The sequence below is a fragment of the Trematomus bernacchii genome, unplaced genomic scaffold (genome assembly GCF_902827165.1).
Source record: "Trematomus bernacchii unplaced genomic scaffold, fTreBer1.1, whole genome shotgun sequence".
NCBI lineage: Eukaryota > Metazoa > Chordata > Actinopteri > Perciformes > Nototheniidae > Trematomus > Trematomus bernacchii.
Genome location: NW_022987614.1, coordinates 1,111,689 through 1,127,507, shown reverse-complemented (window position 1 = coordinate 1,127,507; position 15,819 = coordinate 1,111,689). Strand labels below are relative to the sequence as shown.

Genomic DNA, 15,819 nt, shown 5'->3' with positions numbered 1-15,819 from the left:
TGCCTTGTCTCTCCGAGAGGCAGTGGAGCATCCACTTCTATCTCACACGCTGGCAAACTTCCATCCAGCTATCTCATACCTTTCATTTTAGGGTTTATGAACTCAAATGCATGCAAGAGCGAACACATGCACGTGGGGAATAGGAAAGTATAAACACACATTGCTGTTGGTGTGGAAACAAACCATTTTCAATTTAGATAATTTAATTCATTGATGATTCTTCCACAGACTAAGGTTTTGTTTCTTTACTTGAATATATGAACACTTTTTTGATCCTTGTGCTACATTATAAAGAGGAATTTTGAGCTTTTACTATAGAAAAGGTATACTGTTACTTTGCAGATTAACATTTAACATTCACCATTTCACCTTTTTTAAGACCTCGTGTTCATGCTTGTTTTATTTAACCTGTTAAGCCCCGAGCCTGTTTTTCAGGTTTCAGGCTCGAAAATGACATGCCCAAAACAAATGACTATAACTTAACTTCTAAAAGGGTTATATGAATAATTTATTTTATCAAAGCAAGGTTACATCTGTGAGTTGGATGTAGAAGTGTCAGAATCAATATAGATTTTTCTCAGTCAGAGTAAATTCAGATGGAACATAGTAAAAAAAGGTAAATTCTTACCTCCGCCTAAAGAAAACCCATTACTTATAGTGAAAACCACCCTTGGATGATGGGTTAGTAGACTAAAAGCTTTAGGAATCCAAAGTATAACATATAATAAGTACCCTGTATCAAGATTGAGGCAAAACAAGTGAAATTTGACCTTTTTAGAGAGGATTAGTAAAAAAAAGTCCAGGCGGACTAACCTTTGGGCACATTTGGGCACGTTTGGATACCATCAGTGCCATTTGACCTTTTTCAGGTACCATACCGTAAAAATCATTTTATTATCACTATAGGTATTCATTCCATCCATTCCGTGTTTTTCTATAAAAAAAAAATTTCAATAATTTTAAAATAATATATATTTATTTTTTTTTTAAATTACATTTATTTTTTTAATGTAAATGGTGTGTGTGTGTGTCTGTGTATGGACTTTTCCACAGTCCTTACATGTTTATCACCCGACTAACACTTCTAGGAAGGTTTACTTGCACAATAAAAATTAGGAAACATAGGATAAATTTGTCTCCAACAGGAGCAGATTTATTTACACAACACACTATAAAATAAAACTACACTAAAACCTAAATAAAACCACAAGCATTTTTTTTGTAAACACTCGCAAAAAAAAAAAAAAGCAAAAATGTACACAAAAAGAAAAAGTGTTCAGTCAGAGGTGTGCCACGCCTTGAAGCAGTTCTTCTTTGAAGTGAGGCACAGAGGGATCAGGCACTTAGTGCAGTATATAGGTGTCTTTACCGTTTTGTTGCCAGCCTCAGAGCACCTCCTGCAGTACCTCCTGAGCGCGGTGGCATCTTCCCCATAATACGCGGGCATGCATACCTGTGATGATGGGGGGAGTGGTGGTGGTGCTGCAGGGACATCACCCCTCAACTCTGCACAAAGCTGCTCCCTGAAGGACTTCTGGGTGTGTGGGTTCATCACGTCAACCCTCATCTTGTGCAGCTCCTTGTAGAGAATGAAGCTGTTGACCACGGCAATGTCCAGAAAATGGTAAAAAAATGTCTTGTACCATTTCATGGTTTTGCGGAGAACGCTGTAGTACCCAATCAAAGCATCGGACACATCCACGCCGCCCATGCTTCTGTTGTAGTCCACCACAGCGTCAGGAACGGTAACAATCTTGGTCTGCCACACACCAGCCCGTTTCACATTCCTCCTGACAGTCTGTCCACTGAAGGCTGCATGCACTGTGGAGCACATGGTCACTTCACGGCTGTCCATCCACTTTATGAACAGGAGCTTGCTTCTCCTTATCCAACGCATATCTCCCCTTTCAGCCTTTTTCGGAAGGTCGTTCAACTCAGTCTGTGGAAAACCAACTCGATTTTTTCGAATGGTCCCACAACAGCCAATGTTTTTTGCGAACAAATCCCCAAAGAGGGCAGGGCTTGTGTAAAAGTTGTCCACAAAGAGTGTGTAGCCCCCACCGAGCAGAGGGAAAGGCAGAAGGTCGACCACGGAGGAGTAGCTGAGTCCCTGGCCTGAGAGGAACTCACTCTTCCCTGTGTACACAAAGAAGTTCCATGTGTATGCCGTGGAGGAATCCGCCAGCACAAACAGCTTGTAACCCCACTTTGTTGGCTTATTCTTCATGTATTGCTTCAAGCTTATGCGGGCTTTGGAGGCGACCATCCTTTCATCTATTGATATGTTTTGATGGGGCTGGAAATGTGCTTTGCAGGCAGCAGTGATTTCAGTGTACAGGGGCTTTATCTTGAAAAGTCTATCGTACTCTGCGGTGTTTCTTTTGCGATCATTTTCTTCGTCTTCTTTCGGGTCGCTCATGTGCAATGACCACAGGATGGCGTGGAAGCGTTGCCGGGACATCGTATCACCTGGGAATTTGAAATTATATGGAAATGATGTCCTCCAGTAGTCCGCTTGGTTGGGAACGATAACTAGGCCTGTGAAAATGACAATGGACAGGAAAATATAAAAATCCTTGAAAGTCAGCACTTTCCAAGGGTACTTCTTTCCAGCCTGCAATTGATACAGGGCCTTTGTGTTTGTGTTGGCAATGATTGTATGAACCACGGCATGGCTAAAAAATAGTTTGAAAAGCTGAAGGGGAGACCATTGTGCAGTGGTGTCCAACGCTGGCCCTGGGACCCTGGCAGGCATGAACCTCAGTGGCTCTGGTGTTTCGTCATTGTCCTCTTTGTTGTGCCACCCGAGTTCTTCCTCTGTCGTTCTGGAAGAGGAAGACCTACCTCGACCTCGGCCACGCTTTCTGAGATTTACAGCTTTTTTCGATGCTTTTCTTTTGCTGGGCAGCTCAAATGATGGTTCCGAATCAGAAGATGCAGAGGGAGGCTGAGTTAGTACAGGTGCAGACATCCGGCGACGTAGCTTGGATGTTGATGGCTCTGGGGCAACTGTATGCTGATCTGATGCACGTCGTAGCTCGGATGAGGCAGATGTTGATGGCTGTGATCCAGAAGCCATATCATACTCGTCATACTCACTGTGAAAAATGTGGGAAAAACAAATCGATTACTTCACTGGCTTATTCTTTCAAAAATGTAACTCAAATCAGAAATAATTCCTCCATTTAGCGTGTGTGAAATAACAGTATATATATATATATATATATATATGATATACAATACAGCTTTATTTATATACTGCCGTGTTATAGTGACGAAATACAATTAATCTATTGATAAGTGTTCACCAACACGTGTTCCCATTGTTTACAACAAAACGGCATCGATTTCGCGTACAGTAGGCCTATAGACTGCGTTGATATACAATACAGCTTTATTTATATACTGCCGTGTTATAGTGACGAAATACAATTAATCTATTGATACGTGTTCACCAACACTGTGGGAAAAACAAATCGATTACTTCACTGGCTTATTCTTTCAAAAATGTAACTCAAATCAGAAATAATTCCTCCATTTAGCGTGTGTGAAATAACAGTATATATATATATATATGATATACAATACAGCTTTATTTATATACTGCCGTGTTATAGTGACGAAATACAATTAATCTATTGATAAGTGTTCACCAACACGTGTTCCCATTGTTTACAACAAAACGGCATCCATTTCGCGTACAGTAGGCCTATAGACTGCGTTGATATACAATACAGCTTTATTTATATACTGTTTTAATTAATAATTTATTTATTTATAATTAATCTATTGATGCGTGTTCACCAACACGCATCTTCCCATTGTTTTTCGACTCTCAGAACGATTACGCGAGAACAAAGCGGCGTCCATTTTTTCTTTTGCGAGTGTGGAATTACTATAGATTACACCAAATACATAACTAATAGACACAAACAGAGAGAGTACATACCTTTCCCGAAGTTCATAATCCGGGTCTGATTGTGGCAAATCAAGTAAATCCTCATCTTCTGACGGAGAGTCAGCGAACACCATTTCCACGGCATCTTCAAGCTTGTACAGCCTCTTTCTGGGTGGCATTATTTGCTCAAATAAGTCCTAAAATCAAATAAATCCTTGTCCTTGTCCTTATATATAATAATAATATTATGTTATGCTGTCGTCTCGGTTTTCTCTGTTGTCTCTGTGTTCTCTGTTCACTGTGTTCGTCGCTTCGTTCGTTTGCTCCTCCGGTGCTGCTGGAGGTGCTGCTGCTGCTGCGTCGTCTGCGTAATGTGGCTGGAGCTGGCATAATTTATGTTACGCAGGATCGTAACTCTGGAACCCATTGGTCGATTTGGGTGATTGACACCTTTTTTGAAACTTTAGAGCCAATAGGATCGAGCTGCAGTTAGTAAAACCGGCTAAACAACTACGTGGAGGAGGGGGAGCTGTGCGTATACCTCGTGGGAGACAGCATCAGTGCCGGACTGCAAAACTTTATACCTACTCTGCTGCCATGAATGTAATGATAGATTATCAGGACCAATTCTAAAAGGACTAAGAGACTTTGGATTAACCTTGAGCAGCGTTTTTATTCCCTTGAACACGACTTTTGATCACAAAACAGCAACGGTAAGACAAAATTATTGTTACGGTTTTGAAAACTGTTGTTCTTTTCTTGCTCTGTTCTGGCTGCTAGCTCAGTGAGTTTGTGTCCTCCAGTGATGATACTTATATCAAAATAATCAGTGGAGTATCAGCTTTCAGATTATGTGTAGTTTGTGCAGATAATATGAAGGTATAAAGATCGTTTTTGCTAGTTAGCACCGGAAGTAGCATTTGCCCGTTTTGGCTAAGGGCTAATGCTAACGCTTCTTGTGAGACTTGTGTTTTGTTTCGGTAAAAATGGCTTGTATCGTCAGGTAGCTGAGTTTTTTCCCGTTTATTGAGTATAAGACATTCATAGGTTTTTAAATATTAAGAAGCCCCCAGACGCTGTCTCCTGCCGTGACGCGTTTTTCCGCCCGGTACCGGGGGGGCGGAGCGTAACAGGTTAAACACATTGCCTTTATGTTTATATAGCCTAAAGATTTCATTTGAAATGTTTACATATGGGATTTTTCATAATGTATATTGAGACAAACCAGGTACTTGCTAATGACTGAAACCTTCAACATACAAAACTAACATTTTACACAATGACAACATTTTATATTTGAGTGCATTTCGGTCTAACATTGCTCACAGGGCATTCATTTTTTTTCAAGTTGGATCTTATTAGCTAATATCAGATCAACATCAATGGTTGAGTAAAATGCGTAACAATGCTTTGATGAGTGAATAAATGTTCCTAATGAAGATAGAAGAGCCATTTTTGCTTCTCTACCCTTATTTTTCAGTATCCGTTTCGATGGCATTTTTGTTATGAGGCATTGATAGACTTAACATTACATATGAGCAAATTCAATTATTGTTGTAATGTACTTTTCTACTGAAATAAAAACATTCAAATACATTTTAAAGTCCTGGTTTGCTGTGTTCTTTATCAGTGAACTAAATGTGGATTTGTATGGCATTTGATTTATTTTTGTTTGGGTCCTAGGAAGACTTAAAATCTTTCAGGTCTCAAACTGAAAACATTCTGGACCCCCTGACTGCATATGAAAACTCTGTGAGCATTGAACGGCTCCCCCAACATGTTATTCAAACTGTATGGATGTATTAAGAGAACTGCCTAGTGATATTTAGGGATCATTTCATGGTTTGCTTCCATTTTCTCCTACAGATAAGTGAATATCCTTGATTTGTCTGCACATGTTTCACACCCCATTACCATAACTGACAGGAATTATTGATACATCTAAAATCCAAGTTAAAATAAACCACAATTACTCAAGTAAAATGTTGCAAACATGATGTTTACTCATAGGATTTTCCACCATTGCTTATTTTACTCCAGTACAGTATTCAGTGCATCTTCCACCAGTCTAAGATGATGAAACCCTTTCGAAATCAATTAGATAACCTCAAAACACAAGCAGTTTAAGATCAAGGATGTGTTCCTCCACTCTTGAAAGGATATAATTTATGAGGTTTTCACCTGACAGCGATATGGTTTATGTGTCAGATGTAAGCACTCATACGCATATGAAAACACTCAGGCTACCAATGCATGTGTGCATACACCCACAGACAGATGAACACACACATACACACACATACACACACCGCATTTGAAAATCCAATTAAGCTGGGGCTGTGGGATCTCATCCCTACATGCCAAATGGCTTTGAGTGTCTGCACGTCATCCACAGTGCGAGACAGCTGACAACAAGATTATGGCCATGAGCGGTGCATTTGTGGTTCAGCCCGATGATAGCGTATTATTAGCATGGCGGAAGAGACCAAATGTGTCCTGAACCATGGGCTGGCTCATGTCATCTGATCCAGGAAAAGAAGCAATGTTGAAAAGCTTTTTTTTATGCGCTGTTGATGTGTGAGTGATGTGTGTCTTTGTACATAAATGAGTAGGCCTGTATACTGTATGTGTGTGTGTGGGTGTTGGTATTTATCACTATTTGGGGACATCAATCTGTTTACACACTTACCTCATGGGGACATCGGATGTTTTGTGGACATAAATATCAGGTCCTCAAAAGGAAAACCATTTTAAAGGCATGCAGGAGTCATTGTGAGGGTGCATAAGCAATGGCAAGTGTACATGATGTCTTTCATTCCTCTTAAAAGGGTGCACGTGATGATCAGATGCTTGGTCCCAGATGCAAATTGAAATACAGTGTGAGTGGTGTGTGTGTGTGTGTGTGTGTGTGTGTGTGTGTGTGTGTGTGTGTGTGTGTGTGTGTGTGTGTGTGTGTGTGTGTGTGTGTGTGTGTGTGTGTGTGTGTGTGTGTGTGTGTGTGTGTGTGTGTGTGTGTGTGTGTGTGTGTGTGTGTGTGTGTGTGTGTGTGTGTGTGTGTGTGTGTGTGTGTGTGTGTGTGTGTGTGTGTGTGTGTGTGTGTGTGTGTGTGTGTGTGTGCATTTCCAGCATCTTCCAATTTCAAATCCGGCAGTCAGGGTTATTCAAAGACTTAAAATCAAGACTGCAAAAATGGCAAAGCTGCAGCCTGTTGACGAATTGTTTTATTGACTGGATTTTTCTTGTAGACATTGCCCAATGCCACCTTTCACATCCACATTTCATAAATATTCTTCGGCATAGAACCACAGGAGTCTGCAGGGCAATTAGATGATTATATAGGTAGCCAATTTCCCCCAGTGACCAACGTTGGTACTGCAACACAAATACCCTGAAGCAGTAAAAGGCATTTTCCCAATAGAGTGCCACAATAACAAATGCAGCGACTCAAATATGTGAAAATATTTATCTGCAAAACAGACCTAAATATTAGTTTAATTTAATACCTAATTGTATTTTTTTATTCGTTTTGAGAAATAAAGATCGCATATTTTCTTTATTATGTTGCGTTTTCAGCCTCTAATGCTCTTTATACTAGACAACAATTCACTAATGAAACACATTAGTTTAAAAGTTGAATACATATTAAGCTCATTGTCTGTTTAAAAACCACCATCCTTGCCATTATTTCATCTTTTCTGTGAGTGACATCTTCCTTATTGTACCTTTGTAACCTGTGTGCCGCTGCGAGCCTCAGCTCTCATATCTTTCTTCTTCTAAAACAAAAGACTATAAAGATTATTTGAAGCTGCTGGAGTCAGGTCTGGGTTGAAGCTCTCAGCTGTGGGTCGCCGTCGCTCCAAGTAAACTTCTTCAGACGGAGACTTACTGTAGAGTTAAGTCTCTCTGTGTGGTGCGAGAAAAAGAAAAATGAAAAATTGAACAATGAAAGCATAAAAGTAGACGACGAGGGATTGTTCCGCAACAGGAGGATGCCCTTAAAACCCGAATGTGTGCATGTGCTTGCTGTGTAGCTTTCTACATTTCCCTTGTGGAGTCACTTTGTAGTTTTTTTTTGTATTCCTCCGTGGTGTACTTCTATTGCCAATTAGCTGACAGTTGTTTTATTATTCTTTTTCAAAACCTCAATCCTTAAAAGTGAAAGAGACAAAGCAGAAGGGAAGGGGGGCGGGGAACTCAGCTTATCATTACACCAGAGCATCGCCTCTGCACCTCGTACCCCCAGTCGCAAAACCTCTGGAGGTTCACTCAGAATAGCTCAGTGATCAAAAGGCATGAAAATGACATGTTGTTTACACTGTGGTGGTTATGGGGTGTTGGTGGGTGGCCAAATATTTGGAGCATAGGGGGAGGGAAACATGTCAAAATGAACAATTACGTTTTTTCATCAATAAATGCATGTCAGTCAAGCATACTGTATGTGTGGTGTTCGGAGCGTTAATATATATATTTCTTTTTTTATTACTGCACATATTTTATTCCATTCTATTTCTATCAGAATCAGAATCAGGTTTATTACCAGGTAGGTTTATACGTACGAGGAATTTGACTAGGTGTCGTGGTGCATAAAAACAAGAATTAAAGCTGTGTACATACACTACGAAAACTCAAAATCTTGCCAAGTATATTTGTCTAATATCTAGTCAGAATATGCCTTTACACCTGATATAGGTCTTGTTTTTAGACAATGCATCATCTTGTTAAGTTACATTTTGAGTTGTATCTCAGATGAAACACATCTTTATTTACAAATGTATTAGAAAATCACCAACTAACATCAGAAAACAGAAACATTTTTGAGCTTTTGCGGATTATATTTTAATACAACATTTCCTGATTCTGGTCAAATATAGTTCAAAATGAGTTCTCCCAGCTAATCACAAGATCTGATTTATCTAAATATCCCTTCTTATTTCAAGGAATCTTACCAAGCACATTTTCACTTGTTCTATTGGAAGATTCTTTTACTTATTTGAAGTGAAAATGGCTTGTTTTCATTATTGTTTAAAGGGGACCTATCATGCAAAATGCACTTTGGTACGTCTTTTCTACATGAATATGTGTCCCCGGTGTTCCAGGGAACTCACCAAGTGTCAGAAAACACAACCCTCTCTATTTTCCTCCATACCCAAATCTCTAAAAAAGGGGCTGCAACGGATCTGATAAAAACTGATCCAGATTTGAACACTGTCCTGACGTCAGGACGGTGGCGCTACGGCTATTGGGCCAACTCCACCAATCAGGAGGAGACAGCCACGGCCATTGCCGTTCGAAAGCGCTGGAGACGCTGTAGTACATATGCCAGGCCTGTAGATGGTGCTGTTCTCACTGAATCTGCCCTTACAAACACAGAGCTAGAAATTGTCAAATTGAGCAAAATGAGGCATGGCTAAAATGCATGATCTGTTTGGTATTTTGCAAAAAAAAAAAGTATAAATATGCCTTATATAGGTATGGTCCTACACTATATTATTCAAATATAGCATGATAGGTCCACTTTAACTTGTTTTTGGAGCAGCATTTTTTTCCAGTGCAATGCTATATTTTACTATATTGTTAATGTTATTATAGTTTTCTTAAAATAGTTCTCTATCTGTGTTTTTAATTTATTTTTATTTTTATGTATGCACCATGACATCAAGTCAAATTCCTCGTACGTGTCAATCTACCTGGAAATAAACCTGTTTCTAACTCTGATAATCTGCCTTTGACCCTGTAAGGACTATGAGAGAAATAATGTGATGTGATGTTTGGTACTTTCTTAAAAAAACAAGAATGAACTGTTTAATTTGTTCATCAGGGGAATAATATTATAAAAGCAAACGGTAGACACATTTGTTTTTGTGTTCTGTAGCTCATTAAAGAAGCAAAGTTATTTATACTCAAACAAATCAACAGAAAGTGTTGTATTTCCATTGTGAGAGTATTTACATTTAAATATATTAACATCTAATAAGCTAAAACAAGGTTTTTCTCATCCTGTACAGAATATTTTGGCAGACTGCTTTAAAGTTCAGGTGATTTCAAATGTCAATTTATTCTGTTTGCTTATCAGGTAGAACACAAAACATTTGGGGAACTTTGCAACTAAAGCCTGATCTGGTAATACAGTATTCAGATCTCACATTTCAGCTGTTAATAATGAAAAAGCTACCAATGGAGGTGTCACTGTTAATAAATGTGTTGGTAAATCAGAGATTAAGCTACAAAGATACATCAATCAGAATTTTGTTATTCCAGAAGAAGCCACATTGTCTAAGATGGATGGTTTTGAAACATTGAACACTGCTTTTCTGTACAACAACTTGATTTATGACGGATTTAATGACACACATGTATGTCAATTGCGAAATTCCAATATTTACTTTCCTTACTTGTATTATGATCTGTATATTTGTACTATCTTTCTTTTTATTTTCTGGTATTGACACTTTAAATCATTTTCTTTCAATAATATATGCAGTATATATAATCTTTTGTATGTTTTAATATTTATCGCCATAAGATCCGAGGTCTTTGACCACCAAGAACAATGTAATTGGATAACTTTTAAAAGCTATACTTTCTGCCCTGCCACAGAAAACCACTCAGTTTGTTTTCTTGTACCTTGACTGTACACATTTATATTGAATTAGATTAATAGGACCTTGTTGGGAAAATACTGAATGTCCTCTTCCAATATCAGAGTTCACATGATATCAAAGGTATCCCAACTGTAGCTGTGTACATGACAGGATGTATGATTACTTAGAAGAGCATCAGGACTGTTTGAGGCATATGATAGCTATGTGATTAACATGATGATTCAGCCTCTATGGAGATAGACATATGACAAGCATGCTCATTTCTGACGTGGAGCTAATCTGAAGTAAACATTGAATACTGCTTTCTATTCCTCCATCTTGTGACTGTGTAACTCCCTCTCTTGGATATCAGCATGTGAAGGACACTGTTCAGGAACTAGTTGATGCTCTGTATGTGATGACTACTTCCATTCTTGAGAGGATCAGAAATACATGGATCCTGATATTGAAGCTCAAGCCGGTGACGAGTGATATTTTTCTAACAGACCTCATGCCTCTGACTCCCTGCTGGTGTTCAGTCATCATCCAGCATGATATCAGTGTTGATATCTGTGTGGGGGACACAGCGCTAACCTAAAACAGTTGTGGGGTAAACACAGTTTCAGCCAGGTCAGTGTTGACATGCAGCGCTTTGTTGCAACGCGAGTCCTCTGGGAGTCCTGAGAACACCGAGCTGTAAACAACAACTGAGGTCACATCCGTTTGAGTCAGGATTTAAATACACGGAATAATCCGTTTATGTACTCTGGTCCTGCATTGGTCAATATTTCCCCTTCAACTCCTGTCGCACTTTTCCTTGTTCATGTGATGTTTTGGTGTTGGTGCTTTTTGGTTTTGTTTCTTTCCGTTAACTGTCAAGTGGGAACTAAGTATTTTTTTTGTACGTTTTTGTGTTTCCCTTATTTTCTTACGATACTGTTATGATTGGCTGTGAATAAGAAGATATGAAGGACAGACCATCTATTTCTTGAGAAAGGGGCAGGTAATATAAAATGATGTTCTTCTCCTTGCTCCTTTTCGGGTATGGTGTGTTTATAGAGACATGTTTTGTAAATAATTGTTATACATTAAGTTGTGCATACCATGAACGGAACAAATAAAATAAATAAATAAATGAAATACACTACATGTGGATGTTTTAGCTAAGCAGGGTGAACATATAATGCTGAAACAAAGAAGACATCACCATGCATACAGTACTGCTTCTTATTTTTCTCCACCAGAGTCCTGTTCTACGAATCCAGTTCAACAGACCCTGGATATGTTTGAGTTACCCGGTTTACCTAATCCAAAACAGACGCGCTCTCGCTAAGCGGTCCTACGACGCTGGTTATCAACTCTGTAACTCAAGCCAGGGTTGCTCTCTCTCCGGCTGAGTGCGCGTTCACATGAAAGGGGCGGGGTTAGCAACATTTGACCAATCACAAACATGGAGAAGCGTACTGACAGCGCAGCGTCATACTTCCTGAATGAAAAGTGAACTATAATATTAGACACATATGAAGACGTTAAACTTTAAACATCCATGACTTAAACACTTTATCCAGGATAAAAGCCACATAGCTGCACCTGCAAGGTGAATACAGCTGGTAAAAGAAAAAGTGCTTGAATGCGTACATTAACAGGTTTATGATAGAGAGAGAAGTAATATAAATATTATCAAAGAATATGATGGATAAGAACAGGGAGGCCTGCAGGACACACTGATGGCAAATAATGACATTGCAAGGTTCTGATCCCATCAAAACACAAAATAGAGGCCTCATGATGCACACATGAACTTTAAATAGGATTTTTGAAACTTTTATCATTATCATGTAGACAGTTTTCTGGCCCCACAAAAGAGCCACATTTAACGTCTTCATTTAAATTGCAATCGATGAGTTGACTATGTGGTGTTAAACATTACAAGCTTTAATACAGGTTCAGTATTTAGGAGGTTTTATGCCGTGGAATAGACTTGAATATATCAATACACATCACAACACATGTATTTCTGTCTCGGAGTTTGTTCTTTTCTACAATTTAAACATAGGACTTTCAACTTTTCGTATTTCTATTTGTGACTTTTGTGTTGTTATTGATGATTCACGCAGGAGTGAAGCAGCATGGAAACACATTTTCAATCTCGGCTGCCAACAATAAATATAATAATATTCATTAATAAATATAAATAAAGAGAAATAAGCTATGAAGAAACAGAAAAATAACGGTAATAATAATGAAAGAAGTTAAATTAAATGGGAAATGGATGAATAGGTGAATTAATCATAAAAGGAAGAGATGTGTGTGTGTATATGTACATATGCGTGCATATATATATATATGTATTTATTTGACTATCTATCTATTTATTTACCTATTAAACAATGAAGTATACCTATATTATCAAGCAAATCATGTATAAATACAACGCCATATGCATACATCAAATGTAACTGACACTGTAATCCCCCTACCCCCCACCCTTCATGTTATGTCCTGTCCTACTTGTAATGTATGTGAGCCATGTCCTTGTCCGTGTGTTTTTGTCTTTTGAAAATGTTTAATAAAATATAAATGTTAAAAAATGAACACATTTTCAAAGAGGTAAAACATGTTTGTAGCTATCAGGTGAAGGAGATCAAGTTTGACCACTCTTGGTCAACAGGCTTCATGCAGACAGGTTATGCAAATGTTATGTATTGGTAAACTGAGGAGAGATACTGAACCATCCCTTTCTGATCCTGCCGCTACCCTTATTTTATGTAACAAGCAGTGGGAATGGAGACGATCAACTCGTGTCAGCAATGCTTTGTTTTTTGTCTTTTAATCATTGAATAACAGGACATGAAAATAATCAACAGTTTATACCTGAGTCAAACTGAATATGTATAGATTTAAATATTCTTTTGAAAACCTTATTGTGCAGTAAATTATTTTGTGACGTATCAATTACCTGTTGACCTCATTGGACTGAAACCAATTCACAACTAATATTGAAGAGAATCCTGCGGTTTGACGTCATTTTGCACTATTAGACTTCACACATCTAGAAATATGCCAAACGTGGGGAAACTATTTGACTCAACTTTGCTTTTCTGGAGAGTTAACATGTGCTGACACTAAAGATAGGAGAGTGGCTTATCCCAACATGTTGTTAACTCATCGTAATACAACACTGTCGAGCCCCCGCTGGAGTGTAGGCTTACATCATTGTTATGTCTTTATTCCTTTAGGACTAAAAAAGGACAACACACATATCTCTAGACATAACTTCTCCCACGGTGCATCACATTTCCTTTGGCTCAGACAATTCAGGGTTGCATCCCAAACGTGGTACAGTTAAGGGTACCAACCAAATTATGTTGGTAAAAGAGAGTTTTATTTCTTGTTAAATTGCAAATGTTGGTACCTGTAAGCTCCTCTAGGCCAGGGGTTCCCAAACTTTTCAGCCCGCGACCCCCAAAATAACAGTGCCAGAGACTGACAGTGCCAGAGACTGACAGTGCCAGAGACTGGCGACCCCTGTCAACTTAATTTATTTAAGTTTTCCGCACTCTCGCGGGAATATCTCCGCAATGGAGCGAGCTTAAGTTTCACTTTCGATGGCATGATATAGCCCAGCGCAACACCTTCATCACACATGTTGCCACTTGTTTGTTCCATTTTCTGGCGATTTGTAATCTGTTCTAGAAAAACGATGTGTTTTTTAGGATTTCAAGAAGTGTATGGAACAAAGAATGGATGTATTTTATTAACATTTATCCATGGGTTACATTTTATAAGAGGTGTAAAACCTGTGAGCATTTTAAATCGCATTTGAACTAAATGCTTATATAATCTGTAGTTGTATTTGTATTGTTGATTTATTGTGTGAACGAGGTGATATAGAGGTTAAGCTGTCATTAGTAGGCTGTTATGTACTGTTGCAGTGTTGAGCAGGCCTATTGTTTTTGGATATTTGGGGAGTTAGGTGGTCCGTGAGTGTTTTTTTATTGGTTAAGTGGTCCTTGGTATGAAAAAGTTTGAGAAACACTGCACCCGCTTATCAACGGGGGGAGCCTCGCTGCGGGTAAATTATACAGATGGCCAGTCCGCCCCTGAATGCTACGTCTATGCACACGTTATTATTAATAATAATTTAAAAAAATTGATAAAGAAAATTGATTATTTTTTTATTTTTAATTTTAATTTTGTAATCATCTCGTGACCCCCACTTTGGGAACCCCTGCTCTAGGCTGCATTAAAATCAAGGCAAAAATGGCAACTGCCCAGATGTAACCCTTGATGTATAACTTGGCTTTTTTATTCAATTAATTGTACATTTGCACCATTAAAACGTGGATTATATAGGTTTCTGTGCATGTAAATGGTCTGCAAATGCTAAAATCCCAAAGTTTCTACTGCTCCAACACATTGTAAGTGATAGGATAAGGGGCGGGACATCTCTAAGCGGTTGACCAATCACAACAGAGCCAGCCAGCTAACCAATCAGAGCAGACTGGGCTCTGGTTTCAGACAGAGGGTGAAAAGAGGTGGTGCAGCACAGGCAGTATGAGAAAAATAAAGAGCTTTTTGAACATTAAATCAACCTGAACACGAGCATAATAGGGCCCCTTTAAGTATAATGTCAACTGAGTGTTATTGTCAGCATTGTTATATAAAGGTTGTGGCTTTGTCATGTGAAATGGCCCTTTGTCTGACCTCACCTATTTGCAACAACAGACAACAGACAAAAAAGATTTGAGTTCTCATTATTTTTGCAATTATCAACTTTTTTAACAATGAGCCCAACTTTGCAGACTTGAAGTTGGTTTGTAATTGGATTTTGAGAGCGATGTGCTTGTGTGTGATTGTGTGCGTTGGTGAATTTGGAGTTGTGACAGTTCACATCTGTCTCTCTCCCTCTATCTCTTTCTCACACACACACACTCTCCCCATGTGTTCGTGAACGCAGGGGGTTTATCCTGGTGTGTTTGTGCGAGGTGAGTGTGTGTGTGCGTAAAGAGGCAAGAAATTTTCTCTTTTTGTGTATATCCAGGGCACATTGTCTGGACAGGGAAAATGAGAATGGATGGGATTGTAATTACTGAATGGAGATATCCACACAGTGTGAAATTAGAAAAGGCTGGGCGAAAACCTCCCACGGGCACAGTCGGTAAAGAGAGAGTAGTTGTCATGGTGATAGGTGAATTCAAACAGTGCTTCGCAAACCTTCAGGGAAAGAGGTGTGAGTTTTCCCTGTATGTGTGTGTGTGTGTGTGTGTGTGTGTGTGTGTGTGTGTGTGTGTGTGTGTGTGTGTGTGTGTGTGTGTGTGTGGTGTGTGTGTGTGTGTG

The 15,819-nt window shown here is 38.9% G+C and overlaps 1 protein-coding gene across 1 annotated transcript; it reads right to left on the bottom strand.

Moving 5' to 3' along the window:
- Positions 1-1,127: 1,127 nt before the first annotated feature.
- LOC117483738 (piggyBac transposable element-derived protein 4-like) lies at positions 1,128-5,004 on the bottom strand. The gene is made up of 2 exons (XM_034132085.1): positions 3,950-5,004; positions 1,128-3,098 (listed from the first exon to the last, which is right to left on the bottom strand). The coding sequence occupies exons 1-2, from the start codon at positions 4,075-4,077 to the stop codon at positions 1,277-1,279; spliced, it is 1,950 nt and encodes a 649-aa protein (XP_033987976.1). The 5' UTR covers positions 4,078-5,004; the 3' UTR covers positions 1,128-1,276.
- Positions 5,005-15,819: the final 10,815 nt, after the last annotated feature.